This window comes from Babylonia areolata, chromosome 26 (assembly GCF_041734735.1).
Source record: "Babylonia areolata isolate BAREFJ2019XMU chromosome 26, ASM4173473v1, whole genome shotgun sequence".
Lineage (NCBI taxonomy): Eukaryota > Metazoa > Mollusca > Gastropoda > Neogastropoda > Buccinidae > Babylonia > Babylonia areolata.
The window spans coordinates 23111228-23134190 of record NC_134901.1 but is presented as its reverse complement, the minus strand read 5'-3'; the positions used below and the strand labels follow the sequence as shown (position 1 = coordinate 23134190).

The 22963-nt window shown below is 41.4% G+C and overlaps 2 protein-coding genes across 5 annotated transcripts in view; one reads left to right on the top strand and one right to left on the bottom strand.

Moving 5' to 3' along the window:
• The window catches only part of LOC143300147 (GPI-anchor transamidase component GPAA1-like), a 28173-nt gene extending 15054 nt beyond the window's left edge, over positions 1–13119 (bottom strand). For 2 of the 4 annotated variants that reach the window (XR_013057625.1, XM_076613682.1), the window contains exons 1-8: positions 13037–13101; positions 7436–7613; positions 6576–6663; positions 5379–5484; positions 4781–4940; positions 3544–3645; positions 2417–2613; positions 327–526 (exon numbers count right to left, since the gene is read on the bottom strand). Coding sequence is in view for 3 of the 4 variants with exons in the window: in XM_076613682.1 (XP_076469797.1) it covers positions 327–526; positions 2417–2613; positions 3544–3645; positions 4781–4940; positions 5379–5484; positions 6576–6663; positions 7436–7607 (1025 nt within the window). In the remaining variant the exon portion in view is untranslated. Of the gene's footprint in view, positions 1–326; positions 527–2416; positions 2614–3543; positions 3646–4780; positions 4941–5378; positions 5485–6575; positions 6664–7435; positions 7614–13036 lie in introns of all 4 variants that reach the window. The other 2 variants (XM_076613685.1, XM_076613683.1) reach the window with 2 other exon arrangements.
• Positions 13120–13285: 166 nt separating this feature from the next.
• Positions 13286–22963, top strand: part of LOC143300373 (uncharacterized) — a 29528-nt gene continuing 19850 nt past the window's right edge. Inside the window, exons 1-5 of the mRNA XM_076613990.1 lie at positions 13286–13501; positions 16256–17388; positions 20523–20602; positions 21427–21505; positions 22295–22453. Of these exons, the coding sequence (XP_076470105.1) occupies positions 13372–13501; positions 16256–17388; positions 20523–20602; positions 21427–21505; positions 22295–22453 (1581 nt within the window). The 5' untranslated portion in view covers positions 13286–13371. The remainder of the gene's footprint in view (positions 13502–16255; positions 17389–20522; positions 20603–21426; positions 21506–22294; positions 22454–22963) is intronic.

Below are 22963 nucleotides of genomic sequence, written 5' to 3'. Positions count from 1 at the left end.
AATGCATGAGCATTCCTTCGTCCGGAGAGAGTTAATGTTGTTGATATGAATAAAACTATAGAATCAATGATACACACACATATATGTCACATGTAACACCTAGTAACGGGAAACAACCCAGTTTAATAAGAATGTATGAGTGGTTGGGGTGAAGGCCCTTGGGAGGACAAAGACAGCAAAGAAGAAAAAATAAATGTGATGCTAAAACTGCAAACTATTTATGGTGTTGCTGTTGAATGCATGGTCTACACAATCCTTGCACTGAAGACATAACAATGCACACAGCACAGACATGCGCACAAAACGCACACACCACCTTCACAAACCTGGCAATCTGCTCCAGAGGATAGCTTCTGTGACCCCTCGGCTTGGACACTCCCTCCACGGTCAGAGCCTCAATGTGGAACCGGTGGAAGAGTCCATGATTGCCAGAGGGGGCGCCCGAGGCCTGTGACCACATCATGCGCAGCATGGTGCCCAGCATGTGTTGGTAGCCCTCCAGTGTCTCCTGGTCTGGGGGGTCACGCTGTCGACAATCAACAACATGTGTATACAGAGACGCCAACCTCTGTCAAGTGTTTGTAGGAACAATCAGGGTCATGCTGCCACCAATCAACGTGTACACAGAGATGCCAAGCCTGTCAAGTGTTTGTAGGAACAATCAGGGTCACGCTGCCGCCAATCGGGGTCACGCTGCCGCCAATCAACATGTACACAGAGATGCCAACCCCTGTCAAGTGTTTGTAGGAACAATCAAGGTCACATTGCTGCCAATCAGGGTCATGCTGCCGCCAGTCAACGTGTATACAGAGATGCCAACCCCTGTCAAGTGTTTGTAGGAACAATGAGGGTCACGCTGCTGCCAATCAACAACAATGAGGGTCACGCTGCCGCCAATCAACAACAATGAGGGTCACGCTGCCGCCAATCAACAATGAGGGTCACGCTGCCGCCAATCAACAACAATGAGGGTCACGCTGCCGCCAATCAACAACAATGAGGGTCACGCTGCTGCCAATCAACAACAATGAGGGTCACGCTGCCGCCAATCAACAACATGTTTAGGCAGAGATGCCAACCCCTGTCAAGTATTTGTAGGAACAATCAGGAAATTTGGTAGGGACATTTTGAATTTGGTAGGAACACTCGGACTCCAAGCCACACCGGCAAACGGGCACAGACGCTGTTTGACCGAGTCGCAGCTTGATTTAGCCACGTTCTGTCTTGTTTGGGTAAACGATTAAGCTGATTGGTCCAATCAATGCTGTTTCAATGTAAACATGCATGCGATTAGCAAAGCATCAAGGTTAGTAGAGACTACCCTGGTCTCAAGACTGACAAGTCTAGAGTGTCTGGGTAATGTTACGACAGGAAAGCATGTGACCAGGCTATGAAGTCAAAAATGAACTCATCAGAACAATTTTGTGTTGGTGTAACAAACTACGATTGAGTGTAAAAAAAATACGGCAAAATCGTAACTGGTGGGATCTCTGTGTATGTTACCGGTGATAATGATCTAGCTGCCCCTTCACACAGAGTGTGAATCATAGCAGCCTGTATATGACTGGAGTCATTACGTTAAAATCTTGATGAATCGCTCCACCAAATAAGAATGGTCATGCACCACCACCACGTACTGAATCAAGAAAACGCTATCAATCTGCCATTCTCAAGGCCTGATTAGCACGTTGGGTTTATGTGAAGGTCACATATCTGCTTTTTTATCTTATATATATATATTTTTTTTTACACAGCTGTGGTGTTGCATATATGGATCTCTCTGCATGCTTTGACACCTTGGAATTCTCTTTCTCTCACTTTTTATCTCTCATAAAAATGTTAAACTTGTTGAAGACAGAAAATTTTAGGTGTCTATGGCTTAAAAAAGGAATTACTTGTTGTGTGTGCAAGTTAATGTCACAAAACGTATGTGTGTCAGAAATGTTATAGAAAAACAGAAAGCTGCTGGTACTGAATGTGGGACCACCTAGAAAACAAGAGCATGACAGTCTCTATGATGAAACAACAATGGTTGTACATGAAAAAGCCATCCATAAAAAAACAAAAAACAAATGGATATAGGAATTTTTGCAATCCATGAAAATTTGTATAAATCAGAATTTTTGGAAGGGCACTGGTACATTTTTGGGTTTGTTTATAAATAATTGATAACAATTTTTTTACCCCCCCCCCCCCCCCCCCAAAAAAAAACCCTGACAGATTCATGCATTATCCAGACTCTTGCTAAACTCTGCAATGTGTATGTAGCCCTGTTGTTACTGTTTTCTCTATGATTCATATGTCATGAACAGAAATGTTAGGACAAAAAATCTGTTCACAAATAAAATCTATAGAAAAAAAAAGAATAAAAAAAAAAGAGAAAAAAAAGAAGAAAATCATCAAGCCATCCCCCAACCTGATGATGAAGCGTGGCGGGCACACGCTCACGACGACTGAGGCGGATGGCGAGGTTGAAGAGGTCAAGGTTGGGCAGCTGGCCGTTGAGGCCCTCCAGCTTCATGTTGAGGTAGCGGATCTTGTCGCTGGGCAGCTCCAGGTTGATGGCCGCCTGGATCGCCCCGCTGCGACCTGGGAGGTCGTCCGCTATCACGTCTGTAGGAAGGAAACACACAGGAAAGTATACATGTGACTTCCTGCAACAGGGGAGGTCGTCCGCTATCATGTCTGCAGGAAGGAAACACACAGGAAAGTATACATGTGACTTCCTACACAGAGGGAGGTCATCTGCTATCATGTCTGCAGGAAGGAAACATACAGGAAAGTATACATGTGACTTCCTGCAACAGGGGAGGTCGTCCGCTATCATGTCTGCAGGAAGGAAACACACAGGAAAGTATACATGTGACTTCCTGCACAATGGGAGGTCATCTGCTATCATGTCTGCAGGGTGGAAACATAATGGGAAGTATACATGTCTGATTTCTTGCAACAATGGAGGTTATCTGCCATCATGTCTCTAAGGAGGAATCATAATGGGAAATATACATGCATCACTTCTTGCAACATGGGAGGTAATCTTCTATAATGCCTACAGGAATGAAATACAAAGGGAAGTATATATGTGATTTCTTGCAACATGGGAGGCAATCTGCCATCACATCTACAGGGAGGAAATGTACATATGTCAATTTTATTGTAATCTTGCAAAATCTTGTTTCCCCCTTTTCTCCCAAATTAAAACCATAAAAACGGAAAAAAACCTATGTGGGGAGAAGTGTTGTAGGACTGACAATACCATTACCAAACTTGAGAAAAAAAGGTTATTCTTCAATGATCCAGAATACAGTCAGAATTGTGGTAAGCCAAACTGTAATTAACTATTATCATTTCTGTTCCCAGTAAATGTCGCATTGTTAGTAGTTCTACATCTATTTTCAAAAATTATTACTACCATATTAATCTCTCAAGCAACTGAATTCTGCCACACACAGAATACTGATAATTATCCTCATGTAATTTGAACTAACTACAGACCAAAAATCTCAATACGACAAACCACACAACTGTTAAAGCTGAACTCACATGGGGTCTTTGTTTCATGGTAGGCATCTAGCCAAGCATGTACACCAATCTCTTCAAATTCTGTCAGCAAGAAGATCACATCTTTGGCCCAGTAAGGGTTGTCTGAAACAACAAACATTTTGCTGTATAAAACTGTGAAGGGTTAATACTTCTGTGACCTGAAATATCACAAGTTTGGCTTGGATCAGTCTGCCGAAATAGGAAACGCATTCTGTGACACATTCATACAAAAAGAATCTAAAACAGGAAAAAGCACAATCAACGACAACCAAGTAATTTAACTTATGTTCAGACACAGGCACACAACTTCCAGCCACTGCTATTAAATGCTTCCCCTCATACAGTACAAAGCTAAGACTGTGCATAGTGCTGACAGTTTTTTTTAAAGGTGACCCAAGGCAAAATTCAAGAAAATTCTGTTTTAACAAAAAATGCACAACTGGTGTCAGATATCATAATATGAGACAGACAAAAAGGGTATTGGGGAGATTAAGAGGATACTGAAAGCTTGACTTAATTAATGGAAAAAAAAAAGAAAAAAAAAAAAAGGACAGGAGTACAACAGGGGAAGAAAGGGAGGGAAAGATGAAAGAAGGAATTTACAGCCTTCAGCTTCTGTTCCTTCTGCTCTCCCTCCCTCACACACACTTGACACACTCAGATGCACACACTTTCTGTCAGCAAACGGTGAACTCGTACACCTAAGTTTAAGAAAAGGTCTACTTGAAGGTTTTGCAAACACACATACACATGACAGGCAGATACACATATGTACATCATGAAGACACAGAGGCATACACAATCACTCACTTCCAAACTGTGTAAACATACATACATATAACTGGTAGATACATATGTATATCATGAAGACATGGAGGCGTACACACTCACTCACTTCGGAACTGTGTAAACATACATACACATGACTGGTAGATACATATGTACATCATGAAGACAGAGGCATACACAATCACTCACTTCGGAACTGTGTAAACATACATACACATGACAGGCAGACACATATGTATGCCATGAAGACAAAAAAGTGTACACAATCACTCACTTCCGAACTGTGTAAAAATACATGTATACACATGACTGGCAGATACATATGAATATAATGAAGACAAGGAGGCGTACACACTCTCACTTTGGAACTGTGTAAACACACATACACATGACAGGCAGATACACATATGTACAGCATGGAGACACAGAGGCATACACAGTCACTCACTTCGGAACTGTGCTGCCAAGGCCAGCATGAGCGCTACGCTGCCGTCCGTCTTTGTTTTCTGGTGGCTGGCAGACCGCAGGGGGGCTGTCATCACCAGAGCCTCTGTGCTGGCAGCACGACGAGCTCGCAGAATGGCAAAAATGTTCTCTCCATGTAAATCCTGGGAGCATGCACAGAGCTTGTTGGTACAAAAAAGTCATCACAGCACAAGGACAATTACACATGTGCTAGAGAATACCAACACAGTCTCAGTCACCCAAAGCACATTTACTGCAGTTAGCAACATCACAGCACAAAGACATTCTGCAAGTGCTACAGAATACCAACAGAGTCTCAGTCACCCAAAACACATTTACTGCAGTTAGCAACATCACAGCACAAGAACAATTCCACAAGTGCTGGTGAATACCAACGAGTCTCAGTCAACCAAAACACATTTACTGCAGTTAGCAACATCAAAGCACAAGGGCAATCCCAAATGTGCTACAGAATACCAACAGAGTCTCAGTCACCCAAAACACATTTACTGCATTAAGAGGCACAGTGGGAGACCAAGTGAAAAAGGTGAGGGTAAGAATGGAAGAAACAGACAGAATACCTGACTGATGGCCATCTTGAATGGGTATTTGATTGTAAAGTTGTGCCGATAGGTGTCCAGTCCCAGATTCTGGAATTCCTTAAAGATCCATGCTTTTGGCACTATTCTGAAAATAAAAACAAACACAAATTCTAAAGAAAACTTACTGAAACAAAAATATTGGACATACAATCTTCTACTGTTCAAACTACAGTAAAATGGCCAATGGTATTGGAATAAGCATCGTTTCAATTCAGTTTTTCAAAAATATTAAAGTAGAAGGAAATATTCTTTCAACAGTGCCAACAATCATTACTTTATTATTATGTTTCTGGAACACATGAATATTCTTGACTTAACCAGAAACCACCCAACATTCTGTTACAGAAACCAAGCCTCCCACTTGCCCATAGCGAACATTTGTCATTTCCATGAATACCCTAATGCCTATAAACTTAAACCTTGCAATCTAACTAACAACATCTCATTTTGAAGATAAAAAAACAACAACATAATCCCCACAGCTACTAAAAATGACAGTCTAGACTGAACATCTTTACATCTGAAATGAACTGAGTCTGAAATGTATAAATGTTAGTCACATGTTCTGTTACTCAAATTTGCATACATGAATGAATACATGTGTGGAAGTGCTGTGTTGTGTTGTGTTGTGTGTGTGCGCGCGCGCGTGTGTGTCTGTGTGCACATGTTGTGTGCTTTGTTAGTTATGTGTGTATGTGTGTGTGTGTGTGTGTGTGTGTGTGTGTGTGTGTGTGTGCGTGTGCACACGTTTACTCGCATGTTGTGTGCTTTTATCAGTTGTGTGTCTGTGTGTGTGTGAAATGATGTAAGAAAAAAAAATCACAGTATTCAGACAAAACAGCCAAACAGCTGTTGAGAAGCAGACTGCGAGAGATCATTTTCTTCATTGGACGATTTTTTTTTTTTTTTTTTTGCAATCTCATGGACTCAGGCAAAAAAAAAAAAAAGCCATACATCTTTGTCTTTTCCTATTTATTTCCATTTATTACTATCATTATTATTTATTAATTCATTTTTTAATTTTTGTTGTATTTTCTCCTTTTTTTCATAGTTTGACCAAGCTGTTGGTTGTTTTTTTGTGTTTTTTTGTTTGTTTGTTTTTTAATGTAGTTATGTTTTATGTTTACGTTTGATTCTAATGAGCCCAAATTGCTGCTGCTGAAGATGTTCACTTACTTTTTGTCTTTGTTCATCTCAGCTTTCAGCAGCTGCATGTAGGAGCTGAGTGAGGGAAAGCCATGGGGCAAGTCACTCTCCACAAGACCTGCACAGTGTGTTTCGTTTTATCCAACATTTCCCTTCTGTCAAAACAGGCACATGCCTTTTGAAGTTAACAACAGTCCTCCACTTTCTGATGCAAATTAAGGCACACTTATGGACACACCTACAAACACACACACACACAAAACACATATAAATATGCACACACACACACACACACACAAGAACTGGCAAGATATATTCTTTTGAGTGCTTTAATGTTCGCAATCCATAACTGTGTCTTGTGGAAGATCCTGCATGTGCACACAATTTATTTCTTTTATCTGTTTGTTGTGTTTAGTTTTAGTGTCCACAATTCCTTTGATGGGTTTTACAACAAATAAATGAATAAGTTCTGAGAGTTCGGAGTTAACACACACACATTTTGAATCAATACCTAGTTTATCAAAATACTGATTTTTGTCCCCACTTTTAACATGTAAAATCCACGACTGTATTAGAAATAGATTAAAAACTCAAGTCACAAATCAGTGGAAGCAGTCACTTCATTACAGAAAGAACATTTGTAATTGAAAAATACTGTTCTGACACAGCCATTCCTGGACATAATGAGCCAGCCAGTCTGGGAGGAATTCTGAATATCAGTATTATTACACAAAATGAAAGTTCATAATATCAACAAAAGATGAATGGTTCCGAAGAAAATTCTCAATAAGAAGTTCTGAAGAAAGAGTTATTTCCTGACTCAGAAGGACCGATTCTACTAAATTCCAAGCCCATTTTAAATCAGTGACAGATGACAAACTGGAACCAACCTGGAAGCAGTGCATTCTCTGAGAAATAGGTGCCAGCATTCAGAGGGCGATGAGCTAGGGCAAGGAACCAGACCACACCCACAATGTAAAACAACACGGAGAGCTTCTGATGATACTTCACGATGCCTTGCATTAACGCCTGTCTCTGCTTTGTGTTTGTCAGCAACCCCATCGTTCACTGGAAAAGAAAACATCATTCATATACTGGACTTATGTAATCATGCTTGGTGACTCCTATGAATAGAAATAGTAGAATAGTAAACGGTGTGCCATTCATAAGCCTCTTGTAAACACGCTAAGACGACAGCTATCACAGTTTCAACAAAAGTATGTTCAAGTTCAACCACTATAAGTGTGTCATTGTTTTCTTCAATTCATAAAATCACTTTCGTATCTTCATAAAAATACAAGGAAATTAGGCTCATGGGCCACAGACTACATGAGATAGTACAATAGTAAAATAATGTTTTACATACATAAATTTGCAAAAGTATAGCACATTCAAAGCGTACAAAAGAATACAATATATAAATGCACTAAATATATATATATATATAAATATATATATATATATATATATCACTTCTTTCTCTTTCTCCAAACCTCCTCCCCTACTACTCCAAATCACTATCTCCCTTGAAGTGTGTATGCTGATAAAAACTAAACAAGATTCAGAGAAGAAAAAAAAACAATTTTCTTTGCAAAGCTTGTATTTTATTCTCTTCTATTATCAAGACATTATGATTATTATGACAGGGATCCACAACTGAAGTAGCTCTACCAAAACTTTGCTGAGCCACAGAAATAATAGTATTTTCATTTAAAGATACAAAAGGATATAGTAAGTTAATACAGTAGGTTACATTTGAACCCAAGCACGTATACAGGACTACCTCACATCTACTTAACATAACAGTAAACATTACCCCCTCACTCAAGAGTGCATACACATTCTAAAATATATAAAATCATGTAAAGTGATCAATGTTAAATGACAAGTGCACACACATTCCCCTAGGTACATCCACCAAACAGCCAGTGCAGATACTGTGAACCAATTTACACAACAGAAAGAACTCAATCCAAACAAATGTTATATTTGCAATATGGTTATAACATTGTAAACTGAAATAAGAAGGAAAGACAAGAATAAAATACTGATAATGTCCATAAGCAGGCATAAAAGATAGGTCTGGGAGGAATGCCTTTGCTTTTCTTCAGTTCTTATGACAAGGCCAAGCCAGCCACGCTCTAGCTGTCCCATGAGTGAAACCTTAATCGTTTCAGCACAGGTCTTTAACAACAACAACGATAATAATAATGTACATCTGCATTGTACCCTTTTTTCTGTAAGAGCCCAGGGTGCTTTACATGAAAGAAAAAGTTACAAATGACATGAACTTCTCGTGGCTGCTCCCCCTCCCCCCTCTTCTCTCATTCCTCACACATCATTACAAACTAAGTGTGTTGGCAGGCATGATGTGGTGTTGGAGATGCAGGAAACCAAAAAAGCTTCCTGGTATTGAAAAGATAGGTTTTTAGTACAGAGTGAAAGGCAGATATGGAGTCAGATGATCTGGAAGGTTGTTCTGGATATGAGGAGCAGTGAAGAGGAAAGAGCGCCCACCATGAGAACTTTCAAAAGGTAACAGTCTGAGGAAGAGCAGAGAGCTCTTGTGGGAGTATAAGCACTGGTAAGGTCAGAAAGATACTAGATAGGTAGGTCCAGTGGAGTATAAAGCAGAAAAGCAGAGACATGTAACTTTGTATTCAATTCTCCTCTCAAAGGGCAGCCAGTGCAGAGTACAGAGTACAGAGGTGAGGAAAAATGTGATCAGTATGTGGAACTCTGAAAGCCAGACAGGAACTGAGGAAGCACTGTTTTCAAGTTTTTGAATTTGCTGAAGATGATTATGGGGGTTTCACTAGCCTCTATACTGATGACACGACAGTCTTCAGTTGCCTGGGATCATGACATCCTTCTCCAAGCTGACCCACAGAGCCTTGAAGAGTGGGATGCAGTGTGAGACAAGGCATTCCATCCTAACAAGGGCAATGCGCTCACTGTCAGCTGGAGCAGGAGGCTGAACAACAACAGTATGCCCTGAATGGCCATGTCCTCTGTGTTACATCTGTCAGGTACCTTAGACAGGCAGTTTTGCTAAAGGTGACACCAAGTGGAACTAACACAACACAAACATTGTCAACAAGGCCAGCAAGACCTCCGGTTTCCTATGGTGAAACCTGCAAACTGGAGCCTTAAAGGTGAAGGAGCTGGCCTACAAATCCTTTGTCAACTCTTGAAGCATGCATGCACAGTCTTTGACCTTTTTTCCCTGAGAGAATTCACTAAGATTGATGGTGAGAAATGTTATGTGGTGAGGTATATCCTCAACTGTCATTGTAACACATTAAGTGTGGGAGAGATGCTGCAGACTCAGATCATTGTTGCTTGTGCATCAAAGTCTTGTTCACTTAACTCCACCAGCAGCTACACAGAGCAAGAACATACCTAAGGATATCTGACAGACTGAACAGTTGGGCTGAGGCCCATAGCAACAGCTTTTTTCTTTGCACAGTGTGGGGAGGGAATGCATCCCCAGCAGAAGCAGCCACAGCCCAGTCACTTGAAAGCTTCATTACAAAAGTGTCTTTCAATCCTCCAAAATCCAGCTTTGTTTCATAGCATGTGAATGTGTGAGTGACTGTGTTGATGGTCTTTGCCTTGCCTACAACTTGGGTCAGGGCTGGTTGTGGGAACTTAACAAACTGATTACAATTCCATCATCTTGATTTAGCTTTCCCCCCTCCAAACCCAGTCATTCCATGATGATAGTTATTAAGAGGGGCCATGACTGATGATTCTTTGGGCATTTTAGTTACCACTACTAATCACAACTGTCAAAAAGGTCTGCGGCATCATGATTATGTCACATCTGATGATGGAGTCTCCTGTCGGGCCGACGGATAAGCAGGCAGGCAGGCTTATCTGTCGGTGTGTGTCCTCATATGGGAGAAGAAGCCGATTCTGGATGCGCAGCACTTCCCACAGGTGTTGCAAGGGAAAACGTCTCCAGGAGCTAAGCCCTGCTTCCTTTGCTCACGCTTCTCCTTAACCCCTAGGCTGCCTATATGATGAGATAACTCGTCATGGAAAGCATGTACGCTTCGCTGCCACAATGATGAGATAACTCGTCGTCGAAATATTCTGACTTTTCCCTGCTTTGCATTCAGTTTGTTGACAAAAATGCTGATAGCTTTAGCTTGGGGAATCTTTCTAGATTCTATTCATAGCTAGAAACACCATCTGCGTCATAAGGCAGTCCTTTATTTGAACGTTTTGGTTGGGTTACTGGCCACAGCCTTTGCCTGGCTCCTCTCCTCGCTTGCTCAACAAAATGTCGGACTGACTCCGTGCTCAAGACATGCGATCGTGGCGAACTAAATCAACCAAGATTACTTTCTTTAGCTGATGCTCAGAAAGAATTGAAGCATAAATTCGAAGGAGAAGACAGTGATGAACATTTATAGGATGATTTGATAGAAAATAAAGGGAAGCAATCAAGAGAGTGGCCAAGATACGACTATCAGTGAGTGATGCCGGCTGTTCAGCTCTAGTATATGACAGAAGTCACTGAATTTTTAGCAGTGTGAGCTATTTTCTTGGCACTCGGCCAACGTGGTCTGATGAGAACTGGATAAAGTGACTGTGTGAGAGGGGTGAAGAGGAGGGGGGTGGTGACTGAGGGGGCGTGGCCTCACATCCATTTAATCACTTGCAGAAGTCACAATGCATTATGTATCTATTTCTTTTTCAGTTTTTTTTATATTGTGGTTGTTCTAGTATGATTTTGTGTGTGCAGATATCCATTTGTCCAGAAAATATGATATTTTAGTGCAAATTACCTGACTAATGTTTGTAATGAACAAGTTGAAAATGTGACAAAAAACAAAACACTGATTTCAAAACAACAGCATGTCACTAAAAATACATAAAATGGGAAAACATCATGTGTTTTGTATTCTTTATTCATTTCCCTTTCAGAAAATATATACTTTTATGGGTCTTTCTCCAATAACAAAGAGCACAGAATTTTTTGAAAATTTATACCCGTTTTTTGTGAAAAAACCCTGTCAAATAGATTTCACTTCAATCTTATTTTCCTGGCAGCGAAAGGGTTAATGGCCAGCATTCTCTTGTTTTCAAATGTATGTATGCCACTAGAGCACAGCATCCTCCAGCAACAGCGGTCAAGGGCATCAGTTTCCCAGGAAGCGATGTCTATGTCACAGGCTTTGAGGTTTGTCTTCAAGGTGTCCTTGAAGCGCTTGCAGGGTCTTCCAAGTTCGCGGTGGCCTTCCTTCAGCTGGCCATACAAGAGCATCTTCGGGATCCTGCTGTCTGTCATGCGGACGTGTCCTGTCCAGCATAGCTGGCACTGGATCAGCAGGCTTTCGATGCTGGACAGGCCACTCTTCTCTAGGACCAGAAGGTTGGAGATCCTGTCTTGCCACTTCATGCCGAGGATCTTTTGTAGGCATCTCTGGTGAAACTGCTCAAGTTGTTAAATGTGATGGCGATACGTCGTCCATGTTTCACAGCAGCACAACACGGTGGTCAGCACAACAGCTCTGTAGGTTTTGATTTTGGTGCTGAGCCTGATACCCTTCTTGTTCCACAGCGTGTTGTTGAGTCTGCCAAAGGCGGAGCTGGCCTTGGCGATGCGCAGCGTCACTTCTGCATCAAGGGTTCCGTTGCTGTATAGCATGCTGCCCAGGTACCAAAACTTGTTGACTGACTTGTTCTCTGTGTCATCAATCTTAATTGCAGGTGGGGGGGAGGCACTGGCGTTCAGTGAACTAGCTGGTTGGTACATGGACTCGGTCTTGCTGAGGCTGATGGTGAGTCCAAACGCGTGCAGGAGGTTGAGAACCTGTCCATAATGAACTGCATGTCCTCATGGGTGTGTGCAGCAAGCGCGCAGTCATCAGCGAAGAGGAACTCTCTCAACAGTGCCTCAAACACCCTAGACCTGGCGTGGAGTCACCACAAGTTGAAAAGTTTGCCATCTGTGCGAAACTGAATGTAGATGCCCCGGTTACAGTCTTGGAAGGCATCAATCAGCATGGCCGAGAAGAGAATGGAAAACAGTGTGGGTGCCAGGACACAGCCCTGCTTCACTCCATTTACCACAGGGATCTGACATGTCAGTATTTTCCTGTACTCTCGCCTGCATGCCATCATGTCACACATGCCATGGCAGCTAAATCACCATGGCTATGGAAATGTATGTATTCTGTTTGTATAGCAAGAAACGCATGTAAAAGTGTCAATCTGCCGTTACATATCATTGCATTTCTTTACAACGCCCTGCATGCCAATCAAACTGACAATCCTGCCCATAGTTAATAGAAGACAGAAGAAACATCTTGTCAACTGGACTTCATTTCACCCTTTACAGTGTTCATGTGCTTCCTGCTGTTGTTGGACCGGATCATGAAGTTGCTAATCTGCGCACATGTTTCCCCCCATTTCTGTCTGAAGTGGTTAAGATGTAATTTATTTAACACAACTGAAAATATTTGTAAAGTAGTGCATACCTACACAGAATTTCCACAGTGTATTTTCAGACACAAACCTCTGTTTGCAGCCGAATCAAAAGCGTCTGGAAGGTAAAGTTACCAGGAAATTTTCAATATAAACCCATTTGAAGAAATAATGCCAAGAAAGAATGGCTGACGATACCTACAAAATGAGAATAATATGATTGAATAAAAATACCAACATTTGACTGTGTTCCAAGCATCATACATATATTTAATTTTGGATAATGTTGACAAGTTCAATGTTTTTCTTTGCAAACTTCAGGCGAATTTGTGTATATTCAGTGAAAAAAATTTCGACTTCGTTCGCGCCGTCTGCTAGACTAGACAAAATGGAGGGATGCGTGTTGGAGTGTTTGCAACGATTGCACGACCCGATTCCCTTGCCTGACAAGACACCAGTCAAACTAGGACGCTCTCCGCAAACTCAGATCACTGAAGCAAGATGTTCCCGATTGCAAGGTAGTTTGAGAATTGAAACCGATTTGCTATTTATGTTATGCCATTCGATAAATCAACAGGTCTGTGTCTGTGACATGTCTCAGTGTCTGTTTTTGTGGTTCAAAATCGATATCGTACTCTGGAAGTGTATTTGTACGATTCGCCATTTCCTCTCGTCAGGCACAACCAGAATTTTAGTTTGAGCATTCGTCTCTCAGAATGAGATAACTACAACTCACTTCTGTCAGTCTGTCCCAATCAATATCTTGACAAATTAAAAAATGTGCAAATTTCCACTGTGCAAGACTGAACTGAAATCAGTAAAGGCAGAGCTTCGATCACTTTCACAGTTTCTGGATATGATCCTGTTCAGTCCCGCCACAAAACTCTTTATATTGGCGTCCCATCAAAACACATAATTATTGCATGCACATTTTTACACTCTCAGTCTATTTTCATTGACAATGCTCCTCGTTATCAAAGGCAGCTCAGCTCCTCATATGACTCAAAGACACTTTGCAATCCTTACATCAGAGTTAAAACATAGCAATGGACAATGTACCTTTTCTTATGCAGGTCTTTCTATCTGGAATACAACCTCATATTAAATCCATCGCATACATGCACATGTTTCGCAATATGAAAAAGGCCTCAACCCCAGCCTGTTCATGAAAACATCACTATTTTCTCATGACATGGTGGCTATCTTTCAGTTCAGTTCTTTTCACTGCCATGTTTCCATGATATCAACTGTGATTGATCAGTTATGCAGGAGTAACATGATGTATGAACATGTGCCTGTTTGTGTACTTGAATGCTTTGTGTGTGTGTGTGTGTGTGTGTGTGTGTGCTCTCACATGCACGTGTTTTTATTTTTGTGTATGTGTGCACACGTTTGTATTGTGTGTGCTTGTTTGGGGTCAGTGGAAGGGAAAGGGTGAACATATAGTTTATATTTGTGAGTTTGTGTGTTTTTTTTTTTTTCAGTTGAATACTGTTAAAAAATATATCACTATAAGCATATCATATGTAAGTATGTGTGCATGGTTTTATTTGGTAAAAGTCTCATTGTATCTTTATGTTGTTGAATTTATTTTGTTAAATATGTGTTCATTATCATAGTATCAGAGTGCACTGGATAGAGCTGTAACCCCATGACTGCTGAGAAAAAACAGCAGAAAATGATGTTTCAAATCATAAATCAATATCCCCAAACAATCAGCAAAGAACAGAAAATGGTATGGAAATAAACCACTGATGATATATGTGTATACATAATAAAATAATGTGAATTTTCAGCCTTCCAGAGAGTTATTTCCTTTCTTTTGGTGATGTCATTATTGATGTCAAACTGACTGTGAATTTTACAGGGATGGCAGTCAGTGGATTAAAGCACTGTTGAAATGAAAAATTTTCATTAACGTATTGTCAATGAATATAATGTAATCACACATGGCATTCACCATTCATCAGTTTAATGTGTGGGAGAGGGGAAATGGGGGGTGGGGGGTGGAGGTGCAGGGTAATTTGGGAGATGGTGTGTGTGTGTGTGTGTGTGTGTTGGGGCTCATGTATGTTTATGTGTATTTGGGTCTGTGCACGTTTGCTTTTGCTTTGATATCTGTGAAACTGCATGTTTTTTGCATATCTGTTATGCATTGTGTATGTGTGTGTGTATGTGTGTCTGCATGTTTTACATTTATTTGCTTAGTTGTTTATTTACTATCATTATTGTCTTTTTATTTTATTTTCATTTATTATCAATATTGTATACTTATTATTATTATTATTATTGTTGTTTTTTTATAAATATTTTTTCCTTTTCTCTCAAGGCCTAAGTGCATTGGGTTTCGCTGCTTGTCAGGCATCTGTGTAGCATATATGGATTTGTCCGAATGCAGTGACGCCTCCTTGAGCTACTGATACTGATACTTAGTGTGACTGGCTAATGTCTTTTCAGTTTTCTGGATCTCAGTAACTGAGTAAGTTATTAAATTGTCAAAGGCCAGATGTAGATAAAAACAACAACAACAACAAAAAACCGACTGGCGGCTATGTACCTCATATTATTGTCTATTATGGATCACTGCTTGTAAGACATGCTAATCTGCAAAGGGGAATCAGTTGTGTAACAGTAACTTAGCTGAACATCGTCAAGCATTCAGTCATTCAGAATTTATCATTTAAAGGGTTTTGCATTTATTTTCTTTACATTACTCATTCGAAGTCTAAATGTTTGTAAGTGAATAACTGTTGAGTGTTACTGGGTTCATATTGTGAAATAAAAAAGATACTAGCTGGCTTTACCATCCACTGCCCAACCTTTCAGCTTTACCATTCCCCACCTTTCCCCTCCTTTCTCTCCATTCTGTCTTCTGTTTCTTTCTTTTTTTATATTTAAAAAAGAAAGTTTTATAATTCATTTTACTTTCTTTGTTTTCCTTCTTTTCCCCGTTTCTGTATTTATTTAGGATGTGGAGGTGAGGTTAGACATGTCACTAGCATGCTGTAATTGTGATAATTTTTTAGTGTTTACATGGGATTTACAGCTAATGGATGTGGATGAGACAAATTTTAACACTTTTTCTCTCACTGGTCACTTATTGTTTAATTGTTAACACATCTATCTAATCAAATTAATTGGAATAATATGTAAAGTTTTATACTCAAATAACTACTGATACGCTTGCACTAACTGATGAATTACATGTTTGTTATTTCTTTCTGTTGGTCAGGAGCTGGAAGTGACAATATTTTGTGCTTTGCTTGTTTCAGTGGAGGTACAAGTTGATTGGAAGACAAGAGAAATCAAAGTGACCCAGCTTGGGGCGAACACGTCTTGCATTGATGGGCAGGACCTGGAGCGAGGAAAAACAGTATGCATGTCCCCTGACTCCACACTGTTCGTCCTGAAAGGAATGTATCCACACAAGGTCAGCTTCAAGGAAGCAGACAGACAACCAGGAGATGAACCAGAGCAAGCATCAAAAAGTCTGGAACCAGAAAAAAACACATCCACAGCTGGAAAGAAAAGAGCAGCTGAGCCCATAGATGAAGTGAAGGAAGAATGTGCTCCAGCAAAGAAACCCAAAAGTTCAAAGCTTAGTGAAGATGATTCAAGATCAAGAAATGGGGAGGATAAAGAGCCAGCTTGCAAGAGCAAAGTGGATGGCAAGCTGAAAACTTCACGGCCCAATGGAGACAGTCAGAGACCCAGGGTCAGTGAGGAAAAAGAACAAGTGCCCAAGAAAAGATCAAGAGAGGACAGTAAACATGACAGAATTGACTCAAAACATAGCAAGAAAGATTTAGGTGTTGGTAAATCAGCACCTCAAAAGGTCACTGACTTCTTCACTAGCTCAAAGATTGAAAACAGAGAGAAGGACAAGTATGCTGAAAAATATGAAAAAGATAATGAAAGCAAAAAGGAAAAAGACAGCTCGTCAGATAAGAAGGGAAAACGTTTAGACAGTTCATTTGATAAGAAAGAAAGACGATCAGATAATTCCTCAGATAAGAGGGAAAAACACTCTGAGAGTCGTGACAGGGAGGGCAAAAGTGGACATAAAACGGACCCCAAAGCAGATCTGAAACCAGAAAGAAAGACCAGCTCAGACACCAAAAAGGAAAACAAGAAAACTTCCCAGGATATGTCTGATGAGGAGGAGGATGCTCATGTCCACGCTGTGGCAGAGAAGCTTCAACAACTGAAGCAAAAAGCGAAAACTGAGAAGTTTGACAGCAAAACATCATCATCAAGCTCTTCAAAGTCATCTGAGAAAAGGAAACCTTCAGTAGAGTCAGCTGCCAAATGTAAAGTTGGGAAACCTGCGCCCATTGACTCTTGGGATTCACTGGATGACAGACTGTTCATCTTCACTTCGAAAGGAACTTTTGCTAGCGAAAAGGTGTGTGTTAATGTGTTGTGTTTGAGTGCGTGCTGTAATTCACAGGTGCACATGAAATCTGTGTGTGTGTGGTCATTACCGATTGTTTGCATAAATACACATTCAGTGTACATGCCTTTGGCATGTGTGTGTGTGTGTGTTTGTGTGTGTCTGTGCCTCTGTGTGTGTGTGTGTGTGTGTGTGTGTAACTGTATATGTGTGTGTGTGCTAACAGATGGGTGGAGAGATGTGGGTGTATCTCAGTGTGTGACAGAGAATGACACTGGATCTTGATATATGTATGATATATATATATATATATAATTTATATGCTTTAGACATTTAGTGTGTACTTAAAAGCTTAAGATAATTCAAATTATATCAGTCTGAAGATGATGCACAAATAAGTGAGTAATTTGATTTTGATGACATGAACTAGTCTTTTCTATTATGATAATTGTTGAGAATAGTAAAAATTATAAATCCAGGCGCTGTTCTTTCAAGACCTCATGCCTGTTTATAGTTATAGCTAAATGTGTACAGGATGATATATGAGTTATGACCAATGTTATTTCTCTCTAAAAGGTTTTGGTTTGCATGTGATACAAGTCTTGTTGCGTGCTCTTTTTGTTACAAATAGAAGTGATAATTTTCAGTGTGTGTGTGTGTGTGTGTGTTTGGGCATGCATCATCACTGAGTTTGCAAATGCATAATATTTTGTACATTTTGAAACTGGTTTAGTGGTATATTGATTATTCATGAAACTGATTTGCATGGTGAATTAAATTTAAAAAAAAAGCTTTTGTCAGTTACACACTGTATGTATTTAGATGTGGTGTGTCCATCGAGATCGATGATGACCATCGTTGTCATCCAGATGGGGGATGGGGGATGGGGGGAGGGTGGTGGTGGGGTGGGGGGAAGAATGCTCATGAATCTATCTGTGAGTGCGCAGATGGCTGAATAGTCCAATCTGCGCACGGAATGTCCGCTGACAGTTGGGGCAGACAAAGACAGGCATATCATTGTCAGGGAGCTTGTTTGCCCGTGACTTTCTGGCCTGCCTCTTCTGAACAGCTGCAGCAGTCCTGTTGGCCTCGCACAACCTGGCGCCTTTGTGCACAGCAGCGCGCCATTTGTCACGGTCCACTGCAGATTCCTCCCAGGAGTCAGGGTTGATATCAAACGCTTTCAGAGAGACTTTCAGAGTATCTCTGAAGCGCTTCTTCTGACCTCCGTGTGATCTCTTCCCTTGTTGCAGCTCGCCATAGAAGAGCCTTTTGGGCAGCCGATGGTCTGGCATGCGCGCCACGTGTCCAGCCCAGCGAAGCTGGGACTGCATCAGGATGGTGAAGATGCTGGGAAGGGTGGCTTTTGCGAGCACCTCTGTGTCAGGGGTCTTGTCTTGCCACTTGATGTTCAGTAGCTTCCTGAGGCATGTTGTGTGGAAATGGTTCAGCTTCTTGGCATGTCGTTGGTACACTGTCCAAGTTTCGCAGGCGTACAGTAGTGTGGGGAGAACTAATGCTCTGTAGACCTTTAGCTTGGTCTCAAGACTAATGCCTCTTCTGTTCCAGACATTTGCATGGAGTCTACCAAAAGCTGCGCTTGCTCTTGCAATCCTGACGTTCACTTCATCGTCGATTGTCACATTTCGTGACAGTGTGCTGCCAAGGTATGTGAACCGCTCCACCGCACTGAGTCTCTGACCGTTGACTGTGATGTTGGGCTCAACGTAGGGTTTCCCTGGGGCTGGCTGATGGAGAACTTCAGTTTTCCTCGTGCTGATGGTAAGGCCGAAGTTCCTGCTGGCAGTGGCAAACTTGTCGACGCTGAGTTGCATGTCAGCTTCAGATCCAGCGTTGAGGGCACAATCATCAGCAAACAAAAAGTCTCTGATGATGTCTGTCATGACCTTCGTTTTTGCTTGAAGCCTTCTGAGGTTAAACAGCTTGCCATCTGTTCGGTACTTTAGGCCGATTCCAACATCGCCATCTCTGAAGGCATCAGTAAGCATTGCAGAGAACATGAGGCTGAACAGCGTTGGAGCCAGGACGCAGCCTTGCTTGACACCATTTGTGACAGCAAAAGGAGCAGATGTTTCACCATTGTCCTGGACTCGAGCCTGCATGCCTTCATGGAATTGGCTGACCAAGGAAATAAATTTCCGAGGGCATCCGTACTTGGCCATGATCTTCCACAGTCCCTCTCTACTCACGGTGTCGAAGGCCTTAGTGAGGTCGATATAGGTGGAGAACAGATCAGCATTTTGCTCCTGACATTTCTCTTGCAGCTGCCTTGCAGCAAACACCATGTCAGTGGTTCCGCGCTCTTTCCGGAATCCACATTGGCTCTCAGGCAAATGACCTTGGTCAAGGTGTGCTGTGAGGCGGTTAAGTAGGATCCTGGCAAGTATCTTGCCTGCGATGGAGAGCAAGGAAATGCCCCGATGGTTATCACAGGCTTGCCGGTTCCCCTTTCGCTTGTACAAGTGAATGATAGATGCATCTTTGAAATCCTGGGGGATCGTCTCTTCTTTCCACATGAGTGAGTACAGCTGATGAAGCTTCTCAGTCAGCACAGTGCCTCCATCCTTGTAGACCTCTGCTGGTATGGAGTCTGAGCCAGGTGCTTTGCCACTGGATAGCAGACGGATTGCTTTCTGGGTCTCAAGAAGTGTTGGCGGATCGTCCAGTGCTTCGTTGGTGGGGACTTGTGGGAGACGGTCTATGGCTTCATCATTTATGGAGGAAGGGCGATTTAAGACACTGTTGAAGTGCTCAGCCCATCGTTCGAGAATGTTCTCCTTCTCGGTGATCAAGGTATTCCCATCTGCACTGAGGAGGGGGGATGATCCTGAGGATGTGGGGCCGTAGACTTCTTTTAAGGCATCATAGAACCTCTTCATATCGTGCCTGTCAGCATATCCCTGGATCTCATCAGCTTTGTCACTCAGCCACTTATCCTGCATCTGGCGTAACTTTTGCTGAACAGTCCTGCGGATGTCATTGTTGTATTTAGATACATCCTGCTACATCACATTATATTAGTCTTAACATTACATACTGTTGTTTTCTTTTTAAAAAATTCTTTTTAATCCAAACAAGCTTTGGTGTGCCATGAGTCATGCAGCGTTGTTTATCCTTGTTACCAGATAGCAGGATTTGACATTGATGGGACAGTCATCACCACTCAGTCAGGAAGGGTATTTCCCAAGGACACCAGTGACTGGAGGTGAGTGTTGTATTGAACTGTATTAGTTGTACTGTGCTGTACTGAACTGTACATTGTACTTTATTGTTTTATTCTGCACTGTACTGTACTGTACTGTACTGTACTGTACTGTACTGCATTGCACTGCACTGCACTGTACTGTACTATTTTGTAATGTATTGTATTACTGTTTGTCACAATATATTTCTGTGTGAAATTTAGGCTGTGAATACCACAACCACTAGACGGCAACATTTTCCACAATGTCAGAACATAAAACTGATCAGCAGAACTCTGCATATAATGATATTTGATTAAAAAAAATCCTCTGCTCCATGTCCCTTGTTTTAGAGTAATAGCCTGTCTTCAGTTGTTCAGAGGTAGTATCAGCTCCATAAGTCAGCAACATGTGAAAGTCCACCCACAAACACAGTCAGATGTATATACTCACATGCATAGATATACACTTGTGAATTGCAGTTGGTGTGTGTGTGTGTGTGTGTATGTGTGTGTGTGATATTTTATTATTATTTTTTTTTTATAAAACGAACTCTGTTGTGTCTGATAGATGACATCCCAGTCAGGGCATGTGTCCTGACAATGTTTTGGGAAATAGCACTGTGTAAGTTATCTGTCTATACAGAGCCTGGAGTTTAAACTCTGATGGGGACACAATGGGTCTCCAGACACCGAGGCAATGATGTAACATCATTTGCACATGGTTACATACAAACAGATGCGCAAACATGCATGTCAGACGTGGTCAAGGAAACGAAAAATTGTGAAAGAAATGCTTTTAGTGGTAGTGATTATCACTATAAAACCTGATCATTATCCATGTGCAGGGTGTTGATGCCAGACATTTATGGGAAGCTGAAACAGTTGGTGGCTGCAAACTACAAGATTGTGTTCTTCACAAATCAGGTGAGTTCATTTTCTGTTTTGCTGATAACACTATAGGTGGTATGATTGTGAGGAAAGGTTGACACTGAAAAGCGCGCGTGAGTGTGTACTAGCATGCATGCCAGAGGGCGTCACTGGATATTTTCACAACATATTTTGCTTTCAAGATTTTGCTTTCAAGATGCTTCTGAAGATAATTCACTGAATGAAACACTTCAATATCTAGCATGACTGGATAGTTGGCTGACTGGATGGTTGGTTTTGTGTAAAGAGTGTGCTGATAGTTTTTGTCATAGTATGAAGCTGATGACTTTTATTTCTTATATGTAGTTTCTTCTTAAAAAAAAAAAAAAATCAGTAGGAAGGTAACTTTACATAAAATGATACTAGTTGGCTTTATGATGGTGATTCCTTTTATTATCATTTTCTGTTTGGCAGATCATTCAAAGAAAAAGGAACAATGATTAAACAGGGAAACAGACACTCTTTCATTTCAGGATCAATTTAAACGGATGTTCAGCAAAAGTGGGCACCGTTGACTTGATGTGATTGTTGTTATTCACCTACTCTAACCGTACCTGGGGTAATTTGAGCTTCACAGCGCTTGTAGCTTTTAGAGGCGTTTGATTGGCTAAGAGCGGACCGGGCAAGACGGGTCGTCTTTTCACTGTTAGCTGCGCAAAATTTGGCCAAGCAGAGCAAACCGATAGGCCTAGTTTGCATCAGTTTGACATGGTAAGTATATGTATCATCAAACATGGAGTATTATACAAACTCCTCCTTTGACAGTGGTTTTTTTGGTATTGACAGCTGGGCGTGGGGCGAGGAAAGATCAAGATTGAAGACTTGCAGGACAAGTTTGAGAAAGTGGTCAGCAAGCTTCAGGTGCCTGTCCAGATCTTCATATCCACCAAAGGAGGCTCCTACCGCAAACCTGCTCTGGGAATGTGGCAGATCTTGAAGAAACAGGTATCTTTGCTTCTCCACTCTTTCTGAGGAGTCCAGGGAAAAGGGAGGGGATTTTGGTTGGAGAGATTGTGTTGGGGATCTTCCTTGAAAACAGAACAGGAAAATTTGGGAGAATTCATGATTTGTTTACAGCTTTGTATCTCATGTCTGTACGCGTGTGTGTACGTGTGTGTGTGTGTGTGTGTGTGTGTGTGTGTGTGTGTGTGTGTGTGCATTTATCTGTGCCTCTGTGTGTGTGTGTGTGTGTGTGCATTTTTCTGTGCCTGTGTGTGTGTGTGTGTGTGTTTGTCTGTGCCTGTGTGTGTATGTGTGTGTGTGTGCATTTGTCTGCACAAGAAACAGTGATATTCAAGGCGTTTTGTCTGATCCTCCTCAATGTGGAACATCACTTGTTGAAGTTGATATAATTCTGCAAATGAAATTATGTTGTTTCTTCTGCTTGTCATGTTACAGATGCTTCATCTGCTTCACTCACACCCCACCATAAAACAACCACCCTCTCTCACTCAC